The sequence below is a fragment of the Ammospiza nelsoni genome, chromosome 14 (assembly GCF_027579445.1).
Source record: "Ammospiza nelsoni isolate bAmmNel1 chromosome 14, bAmmNel1.pri, whole genome shotgun sequence".
NCBI lineage: Eukaryota > Metazoa > Chordata > Aves > Passeriformes > Passerellidae > Ammospiza > Ammospiza nelsoni.
Window position 1 is genome coordinate 8,299,873 of NC_080646.1, and position 10,937 is coordinate 8,310,809.

The window sequence follows — 10,937 nt, forward strand, 5'->3', positions numbered from 1 at the left end:
AGGAAGCAGCATAACCCCTTTTCCCTGGGTGTGTCTTGCAGCAGCCTCTGTCAGTAGCATCACCGAGTCCTTACCGGTCCCGTGCACAGAGGGCAGTGCCCAGGAAACTCAGTCCACTTTAGATTCTACATCGCCTCCATCTATGCAGCCAAGGTAAGGTGCTTCAGTCTGCTCTGTGGCTTTACAGAAAAATCTCTGTCAGAATGATTAAATGAAGTGTGCTGATCCTGCACAATTAAATGCTGGAACCGGGATTAGGAAAAGGTGTAAGATTTCAGTGCTAACTTTAAAGCATGGGATCTCAGGGTGAATGCTAGCAGGTCTCTGTGCTTCATCTGGCATTCAAATGGAAATTTGTCTTTAGAATTTAGCTTCAAATAGAAGTTGTCAGTTTCTGTTCTACAGAGATTTGTCTGACTGCTCTTCTGCTTCCTCAACTTGTAGTTGTACATTTACCAAAGGAGAATTCTTCTCTTCCTAGAAATTTGAGGATTTTGTAAAATGGCAGGGAGCTGTTTACGAGAGCTCTCATAAATAAATGTATGATAATGTGTTAACAAGCCAGTTGCTTTGCAAGAAGTGGAGAGTACTAGAACAGGGTAAAGACACAAGTCTTGGTACAAGTTGTGCTACTGAATTGATCTCTTATTAAACAAGTAATTTCCATCTGGGTTATTCAAGGATACATAATATCCTCTTATAAATCACTCAGACTTACTAAGTGTACTCCATTTGTAAAAGCTAAATATTTGTTTATATTTAGTGGCTCCATTTCTGTTTAGAGTGACACAACCAACAGCAGCTTAAGCACTTTGGAGATTTTTTGAGTGAAAAGTGTTAGTGTGTTACATACTGTGGAAGCTAATCTTGCAGTAATACTCACTTCAACTTTTCTTTTAAAAAAATGAATGTAGTAGAACACAGGGCAAGGGAGATTTCATCAGTTCCTGCTGATTGATTCAGCTCAGACTTTTCTGCTCCTTAGCTTTTTATAGGAGGTGTTATCTCATGCTTGGATCCTGCATATGAACTGAGAGCTAGGTGCCATGCTTGATGCTATATTTAGTCTTTCCATTCTGAGGTTTATAGTTGGGGTAGAAAATATGTATCTTACCCTGAAACAACTCTTCTGGAGTGTGTAAAAAAAAAAGTTCATCCAGGTCAATGCACAGATGTGAACCAATTACAGTGCCTTGCCTTTGTTCTGTCACAACTTCAATAAAACCATGAAAGAATAGAAGTACCTCACTGATCACTAGCTTGATTACTGACTGCAGAAGAAAGAAGTGGATGGTTGCTCTTGGACTTGCACTCGAAAAAAATTAGTGTCACTTGCTTGGGTTTTTGTTTTCAAAATAAAAAAAAAAAGCAGGAATTCAATTTCAGTCTCTGGAAATACCTCAGGATACTCTGAGGACAGATAAAATTAATTGACAATGCCCTTTTGTAGGTGGCCAGATGAGCAGTTCAAGACCTATGTGCAGTTCTTGACAATTAAAATTGCAACTCCAGTGCTCCTGTTGTGCCATGGAGTGCTGGTTCATGGGCTGCTGGATAATCTGGTTTTTGCCTTCAGAGTGAATCCCTCAGTGGAAAGGAGGAAAAAAAATGCAAATGAGATAGAGCTCAAGTCCCAAGCAAGAGGTAGCACTGTCTTGTTTCATAGGAGAGCTGCTGGATGAGCAGCTTGGCTGGGAGTCATGGCCAGTGTTGAATTGCTCTTTCTAAACTGCTCAGGGTGTTCAGCCATGCTGTGATTTAGCACTATGGCTGAAGGGTTGGGAAGTTTAGCCTGCACCACTTTACACTGTGAGAATCCAAGGGGCTCTGTGTGCAGCTGCTGCAGCTTTATTACTGGAAACATTGACATGGTACAATTTTCTCGTTTGTATCACCAGAACACTGAAACTGTCTCCTCTACAATTATCTTGCTGACTTCTGTTATAAAGATCCTTGCATATTGAATGTTGCATTGTTGCTTCTGTGTGGAATGATGGTATGCCAAACCAACCAAAATATTTTTCCTTTTTTACAGTGGAACTGTTTTGTTGCGTTCAGTATGAGTTGAAAAAAAATATTTACCTTTTGTATGAGTTCAGATTGTAGCAGTTTAAGTGGTTACACAAACAACTTCAGAGTGAAATGTTCTCATCAAGAGGTGCCCTAATGTGTCTTACAGGAAAAGAATGTGAAAATGCATTATAAAAATGATAATTTTCTTCTTTTGCCTCTAGCCCTGTGTCCAGTCAGTCACTTTTAACAGAATCTGTAGCATCATCCCAACCGGATAGTACGGCTGTGGACAAAACAGTACCTGAGACAGAAGAGTTGCAAGGTTGGTGCCTGGTTTTCAGTGACAGAACTTATGAATAATGCTTTTTAAACTTCAGCTGTTCTTAATACACTCCTGTTAAAACATGTCTGATTCTCAAACCCAAATATTCTGTGAAATCAGAAAGCAGAATAAAATAAAGTTTCATTTCTTAAATGGCAAGTCAAACGGGGAATGGCAAGTGAAAGCTTATGTTTAATAAACAAGTGCTTTAATTGGTTTGGAAATGCACATCATAAATCGGCGTCCTTTTCTGTCTCTATGCCATGGCTGTTACATCTGAGTGGAGTTTTGAGTATCAGTTACTTCTCAGTGACCATTTACAGCTCATATCAGAAGTTTATGAACATATTTGTGGTAGAGGGTGTTTGACACAGCCATTGCCAGAACAGGATCAGTATCTTTTATAAACAGGAAACAACTCTAAAAGAACCTTTCCCTTCTGAACTGTAGTGGTGTAAGATTTTGAACTACTGGAATTCACTTTATCAAATATAAAATTACCAAACCACAGGCTATGTTTGCTTGAAGCACAGTGGCTAAGAGGGTCAACTATATTGGCCTAAAATCCTCCTTGCTGGTACAATGTAAAGTTTCTTTTCCCTTTTTTCTTATTTTCTATGTGAAGACTTTCAGAGCTTAAGGCTGAGAAAGGTTTAATAGTATTTTTTAGGAAATGCAAAAATGCCAGCTGGTATACAAAATGTGCTCAGACTGGTAACCTATAGGCATTATAAAAGGTATTTAAAGGTAAGTCAGTAAGTATTCTGCCTTCTGCTGAGACAGTTTAGGTTTTAGTGAGGAGGATTATTTTTCTGTGGACTAGTCTAAACATAGAAGTGTGGGGTTTTTACAGATACAACTTGTAATTCCTCTTAAACATTCTAAATATTAGTTTTTTGACTGTATCTCTGGTATCAAAGCTTTGCTTCTCAGATACTTTTCTAAACCTGACCTGTCTCTTTCTGTAGGATAGAATGTAAGAGTCATTAGTCAGCTACTGTGCTGAGTAAAGCTGTCTCCTTGGCTAATTAACTTGAAAGAAAATCTTTTAATTCCATTTTTTACCACTTTTACTAGTCTTTGAGGTGAGAAACATGTTTACTCTTGAAAAGATACATCCTAGAGATACACTCTAATACCTGTTAGGAAGTTTGTGTTGTGGAGCTGAGAGCTCTTGTCTCAGTTCTGACTGTGCATCTTCTGGCTTTTCACTGGCAGAACTTTACTTTATTTACCCTGGCACTGTGAGCTGTCTTGGGCCTTTGAAAAGACTTTTCCCAGCAAGTTTCCAGAGGCATCTCTCTTCTTACACGCTTGGATAAATTTGTGCTGCTTCTAATTCTCCACCTCTCAAGCTTATTCTCCTATCTATGAGAAGATAAAAGATTTCTCAACCAGAAACTTTGAATTTAAGGATGTATCTGCAGGATCAACATATATCAGGTGTTTAGGTTACTCAGATGTGTCCTCTGTCCTTTTCTTTGTACCCTCCTTTCTAAACTAAGAATATCACTAGCATGTAGTTGCAGCTCTAATTTACCATCTCTCTTTATAACTCTGGCAGGGTCAGCCTTACTTCCTTAAGAGTTCCTTCTGTGTTGTCCCTTGACTGAAAATCATGGGAAATGTAGTGTTTGCAGTTTTAAAGCATTTTAATTTGAAAATGTAAGTTTGGAAGGAAAGTAGCTTAGAATGGATGCTGAGAGGGATTTCATTGAATTGCTGTCACAGTTGTGCATCCTGAAGTTGCTTTTTTTTTTGGAATTTGAATTTTAGGTTGATGACAAGCATGTAATACAAACGTGTGAATCCAAGGGGTTTTTTAGCATTGCCCAAGTTTCTAACATTTAGGGAAAAAATAATTCACAGCAGTATGCTAGTTAGTCCCAGAGTGAAGAGTGTCTAATAGTGCTTTTGTTGATGTAGGGGAACAGGAGAAATAATGTCAGTATTTATTTTTATAAAGTCTTGCCTTGTGGGAATATCTGTTCTGGGCTGAGTTGTTCTGTGCTGCTGCTGTAAGTTAATGTATTGTGTTCAGCTGAGGTCCCCTTAACTTGCCATTTAACAAAAATTACCAGGTTGCAACAACATTGAATGAAGGACTGGGTGAATAATTAAGCTTTCTTAGATTACTGTTATTACTTTTCTAAAGCAGACAGATAAATGAGACTTGAGCTGTGTGCAACACAGCCCTTGCTGTTTGCAGTCAAGCTAAAACTACAAAGGGATAAAATTCCCAAAGAGCATTTCAGATTTGTTTTTGTTGGATTTATGCATTGCAGAGGAAAACTCTAGAATGTTAAAAAGTGTAGCCTTTAGAGCTAGTGTTTGATAATGCTTGTGGAGCAGTGAAAAAGGCCAGATCCTCTAAGATAGGGACTAATAAAAATTTTTAACTTTAATGTTCTTAAATACCATGAAAATGAGTTTCATTTTAGGTAATCTTTAATGGCATGAAGTACAGTCCAGCTTTTCTAGCAGCTTTCTTCTATTTCAAGTAACTTTAATTACCTCCTGGGCTATTGTGACTTTTGCTCATCATGATGATCAACATAATAATCCTTGTTAGGATTAGCCAGTCAGGATTTCTGATTTGTTAGCCAGGGCTGCCTCCAGGCAAGCCTGCAAGCAGGTAAAGAGGTACTTCACTTCCCTGGGGTAAAGGAAGATGGTTAAAACCATCCTGGTTAGGGTTCATGCTTCTGGTTCAGGGAGGGTTTTAAAGGGTGCCAGGGAAGGCAGGAGGACTCCACCACAAACATTATGGAGCTCCTACAACTGAGGAGCATGGTGGTAAAAGTAGAAATCCAACTAATGGGTGGACTCAGCCCCTCTGAGGTTGAAAACTTCTGAGAATGAAAACAGCCTTTGTGGTTTTCAAGCTTCTTGTGAATTGGAGAGGAGCATGTACTGTTAGCATTGCAAAATGCCATCACTCACGTCATGTGGTGTGGTTGTTATTTGGAAAATCAAAGTACAAAGTTAGATTGGATTAACTGTCTAAAAGGTACATGGCTGGTCTGAATGAAGTCACCTGATTTTGTGCCTATCTGGATTTTAGTGAGGTTAAATAGTTCAAACCAAGTTTAAAAAACTTGAGATTAAAATAATTAGGTTGCTACAGAATTTTATATTGGGGTTACTTGGACCTAAGGTGAATGCAGTTGAGCTGATGGCTTCAGCTTCAGTGGGCCTTATCAGGGGCTCAGTAGACAGAACTGGAAAGGCATTGATGGATGCTTTTCACTTCTGTGATAGTACCAGGCACTCAGAGGTAGAGTATGATTATGACACAAGTGTATCAGATAATACAGGATATCATGATATACTGGTTGAATGCTCCAGGGGGAGAGGAAACACTCAACAGAAAGATTTAAAACTAAATTCTGTGGGTGAATGTGCTCCTACTTAATTTGCCACTTCCTAACATTTAAACAGTGTATTTTAGGCTGATTATATCAGTTTAAAATGTTCACAAGCAGTGATGTTCTCCTTTGGATTAACTTCACATTTCACTCCTCTGGAAATGTGGGGGTGCTTCTTACACTAGTCCTAGTGAAATGCTCTTAAGAAGTAAATGTAGCTGTTCATGATCTTCTGTAGGAATGAGAAACCTTTTTCTTTTAAAAATCTGCCCAGTAATGCAGGGGTGATGAATGTAAAACATGGAGAGAGAGAACAGGATGGGTGTCTTGCTGCACACACAGAGCTGTGCTGTGCTTGCAGGGGTGCAGAGGCTGGAGTGCATTTTGTCATGTGGCTGCTGTGTTTGTGCTCAGTCAGAGCACACTGAAGCTCAGGGGGGGTTGCACGAGCAAAGCAATAGGAAAAGCTTGTGTCTTTAGAAGGAAATGCAGGCTCTGCTTGTTTTGATCAGCTAGGAACATGTTGTGTAAATCAGGGAACTTCTAGTGACCAGCCCTACTTGTCAGCTCCAGAAATATGACTGTGTTCATACCTTACTCCTTTTTGGTTAGTTGTCAGCTTGTACTGCTTCTGCCAGGGCTTCTGTTCTTTGGCTTCAGGCAGGGCTGGGGCTGGGGGAAGGGATGATTTGGTTAAAGGAAGGCAGGCAGCAGCATCCTGGAATCCAGGTGAAGTCCAGCAGCTGGGAGTGGCTCCAAGCTGGACAGTATTGCATCTTACCTGGCTCTGTTCTGCTGTGGTCATCACAGATAGCTCATGGACTGAACAGTGGCACTTGGGCATCTAAAGTGGTTGGGATATTTGTGGTTATCATGGAGGATTTTGGTTCAAATCTCTAGCTTCTATTCAAAAGCAAACTGAGACCTAAAATTTATGGTTACTACAGTAGATACAAAGTGACTTGTGATGCAGAAGAATCTTCCCACTCGGTTCCACACTGAGCAGCAGCTCTCAAATATTTTTAAACCTTTTTAATGTGAGAGCCATACGCACAAAGACAATGTAAGTAAGGGTGTATGAGAGCCTTGTTATGCAGGGAAGAGTGCCAGTTTTTCCTAAATTTAGCTAATAGTTACAGAGGCTGTTAGTGAAACTTAGATTGAGGTAACTGATTTTGCTATAACAGGAAATGCAGGCTGGACAATGTTAGCTCATGGCATGAATATGTCTTAATGAATTAATAAAGACTGCAATACTGTTTTGTGTAGAAGTACAAAAGTTCATTTGAGTAAGTCTTACCCCTTCTGGTACTTACCTCACCACTTTTAGTCCTTGCTGATTTTGGTTCTCATCTCGCAATCCTTTTGATATTGTGCCCACTCAGAAATGTGCCCTTTAACAGCCATTTAAAGGCATTGAATTTTTTTTTCTTTGCAAACTATGAATTGTTACAAATTTCAGGACAAAGAGAAGCTCTGCATGTAACATAGATGGTGTCTGAGAAGGAATTAATAGACCATGTATAATAGTATCTTTGCTAGATTAATCTGTGGAATATACTGTCCCCTCAGGCAGAGTCTTTGCTGGTGATCAGGTATCTTGCTATCCATTGATGTTGCTTAGTACAATGTTTTGATACATAGCAAAAGTGATGAGTGCCCTTTCCTTTCAAAAGAAAAAAAAAGATCAGAATAGCAGCACATGAAAAGCCCCACTGGATTTGTCATGCAGAAGAGCTGTCAGCTGGTGAAGAGCTAGCACAGAACTGCATCTGACAGTCTCTGACAAACAAAAGTCCAGCTGCACAGAGATGCCTGCAGCTTTTTCCCTGACAAATGTCTGAGCTTGCTGTTGTACTCCCTTCCTTGCAACACTGGTTCTAGCTCTGCTTCCATCCACACTCCTCCCAGCTGGAGCTTGCTTTTGTTCTTTGCTGCAAATATTCCCAACTTCTGTGTGTCTTACTCACTGGAGACTTGTCCTGCTGTGGTCCAGCTATGTCTGGTAGGCAGAGGTTGGCTCTTAGCCCTTCTTGAAATGAAGTTGGGTTTTTTCGTTTCTATTTCTGCTGTGTAATGTAAGGAATGTGCAAATACTTGAGGAAAACCAGCCAACTTCTATTTTTACCTGACTCAGGCAAATACTACTATTACATGTTCATACTCTCCCACACAACCTGTAACCTGTTTCTTTTAGAGAACACTAAAGTAGGTTGAAAGATGCCTTAGGAGAAATATCTTTAAAATTAGGTTTTTACCTGCTCCTTTCTGAGCTTCAGTGCAGTGTAGTCCCACCCTGTAAGTCTGGGTCTCTTGAGCTGGTGTTTCTCACCCCAGGCAGTGACTTATGTCCTGTGTAGGCTTTTTCCAGGTGTGCAAAGCAGCAGCATCACAGTGGTAGAGATTGTTCTGAAACACTGTGTTTTGTGTGGCCTACATGTTGCAGTCTTCTGCAAAAATAATGTTGATTCAGGATTTGAAAGAGAGTGTTTGGCTCAACTGGTCCTGTTACATAGAGTGCTTCTTGCAAGCAGATTTTGGGAGCTGGGCAAGTAACACTGTGAGGAAACACTTGGCTGTTGGATTTTCTTCCCGGATCTGACAGTGCTAAATCTTGCTGTTAAACCTATATTTGTTGTTTTGGTTGGTTTTTTTTGTGGTATTTTCAAGCATTTGGTGAATTCTTGTCTTAAATTATATCAAAGGTCTAGAAGGGGGGAGTTCCAGTTGCTGTGGAGACACCAGTGCACTTCAGACACGGAAACTGCAGCAAAATGGCCAAATGTACAGCATGGGCTTTAGATTATTGTAGGACATAAAAGGGGAGAGATAGACTTTTTTCTCCACTGTTCTTATTAACTTTTTTTATGTCAGCTTCAGTGTCAGAGAATGCAGAGCCTACACCTGAAGAACAGGACAAGTCGCTTGACAAACCAAAACAGAAAAAGAATCGTTGTTTCATGTGCAGGAAGAAGGTTGGACTGACTGGTAAGAAACACTGATTTCACTTTCCTTAGGCTTGTTTAGGCTGTGGCCCTTTGAAATGTTATCTTAAAGGGAAAATGGGGCATGGTCATTTGATATTGATTTGAAATAACAGTCAAAGGTGCTTTCAGCTGACTCTCACTAGATCAGTCATTCATGTATCATTTTGTTTTTCAGCCTCCTGTCTTAAAGTGAAGTTGGTAATTCCAAATACTTCCTTTTGGAAGTCTGCTTAGCTAAGGAATTGGATGATAGTTTGCTGCCATTCACTAGCCAGCTTTGCATTGGTCCAGTGAAAGGGCCTGAGTTCTGGAGGGTGAAGATTCATAAACATGGCAAAAGAGCAGGAGCTCTCTATGAATGTTCTGTGCTAGAGTGGCATGCAAAAAGAAGGAATGGTCAAGTCAAATCTTGCTATTATCACTTAAAAATGTATTACTTGTGATTCTTATGCTTTCTGCAGCAGAGGCTCTTTGGCTGATTGATTGACACTGGTGACTGAGATTTACTGCTAGTGAGTGAACACATTCAGGATTTAAAGCAAACCAGTGTCATCAGGAATGTTGAAATGTCTAAGCTGCTGTTTGTGTCCACAGGGTTCGAATGCCGGTGTGGGAACGTTTACTGTGGAATGCACCGTTACTCAGATGTACACAGTTGCTCTTACAATTACAAAGCTGATGCTGCTGAGAAAATCAGAAAAGAGAATCCTGTAGTTGTTGGGGAAAAGATCCAGAAGATCTGAACTGCTGCTTCTGCTGGAATACAAAAATCTTCTGACCATCTGCAGATTGAATTGACTTGAGCTTTTTTCCTTAGTCATCAGGAACGTAGAGCAGTGTATCTTGCCTAGACCTTTTAATCATGCATGTCATCAGATGAATAGATTTTTTTGTTTTTGTTTTTTTTTGTTTTGAAAATGACTCTGAACATTATTTTCATTGCAGTTTTCTGTGGCTGAAGACTTAAGTAAACTTTACAAGTATTATCCTTTAAGATCATTTTAATTTTAGTTGAGTGCAGAGGGCTTTTATAACAAACATGGAGAAAATATTGGAGGGCTGTGCTTTTCCAGGATAAAACATGCATGCGTTAACTTTGCAGTTTATTTTCTTGTTGTATATAGCTTTTCTCTGCAGCACAATTTCCTTTTTTTTTTTTTTTTATTGATAATGCCTTGTATGGCACAACTAGTTATCAGTAACTGAATGTATTTTAATCATTATGGCTGCTTCTGTTTTTTTTTTCCCATTAACGAGAGGTTATACATGTTCGCATATTAGCTTGTTTGCACCCTCTACCTATTTATGTATGAATCATTTGTAATGAGAGTGTGTGCTGAGATTGTGTGGGGTTTTTTGTTGTTTTCTTTTTTTTTTAATTTGGGTTTGTTTTTGTGTGTGTGGGGGGAAGGCTGTATGCACTTCATTGACTGCAGTTTTCATTGGGATTACATCCATCAGTTTGTCTGTACACAAATATGAAGAATGATCTGAAGTACCTGTGCTGTATTTATGTTTATCCATGTCTTAACTTTGATTAAATAAAATTTAAAAAAATCTGAGCCCCTGTGGCCGTCACTGGCATATGTAAGTTGGATTTCTCTTGCTTTATTTTAATGGGGACCTTCCATTGATGGTTCCTTTACTTAAAGAGTATTTATTCACAGCTTCCCACATGTATCCCAACACCAGCTAAATTCTGATGTGTTTTTTTAATCTCTTCACCTGTAACTACCAGAGACACTGCAGATTGCAGACCTTGTCTGTTGATTTTAAAATTCAGAACGCTCTTAAAAAGCTATGGCTGGCAATTAATAGATAAAGCATTACATTTAGGATATAAACTGTGCAGCAGAAGGAGCTTTCTCTAATGGTAACAGAAAGTAATCTGCAAAACTGAATAATAAATGAAGTAGCTCGTGCTTGCAGAAATGGCCTAACCACAATCTATGAGGCACATGAAGTTTATAGTGAAGGAAGGAAGGAATAAATAACTTACTGGCAAGTTTCAGTAATGGTCTGCCTTATCATGGGTCAGAGAGCCTGTATTTCCTCAAAGCATTTGCTAAACTTCCTCTTACACAGCACAGGGCATGGAAGAGCAGCAGTGTCATCTTTGGTGGGTGTTTCTGTTTGCTTTCCTCTCTGCTGCTACTTCCCTGTTCTCTAATCCTTCTCACTCTGAGTCCTCCCTCTTCCCTATTCTGGTCTCTTTTCCTTTTCTCTCTCCTATGTGCCCTCCTGACC

The 10,937-nt window shown here is 39.5% G+C and overlaps 1 protein-coding gene across 5 annotated transcripts in view; it reads left to right on the forward strand.

The window, feature by feature from the left end:
* Positions 1-10,252, forward strand: part of ZFAND6 (zinc finger AN1-type containing 6) — a 36,566-nt gene extending 26,314 nt beyond the window's left edge. For 4 of the 5 annotated variants that reach the window (XM_059482190.1, XM_059482191.1, XM_059482192.1 and 1 more), the window contains 4 exons: positions 42-153; positions 2,235-2,335; positions 8,578-8,691; positions 9,285-10,252. In XM_059482190.1, the coding sequence (XP_059338173.1) occupies positions 42-153; positions 2,235-2,335; positions 8,578-8,691; positions 9,285-9,433 (476 nt within the window). In that variant the 3' untranslated portion in view covers positions 9,434-10,252. The remainder of the gene's footprint in view (positions 1-41; positions 154-2,234; positions 2,336-8,577; positions 8,692-9,284) is intronic. The other variant, XM_059482195.1, reaches the window with a different exon arrangement.
* The last annotated feature ends 685 nt before the right edge of the window (positions 10,253-10,937 follow it).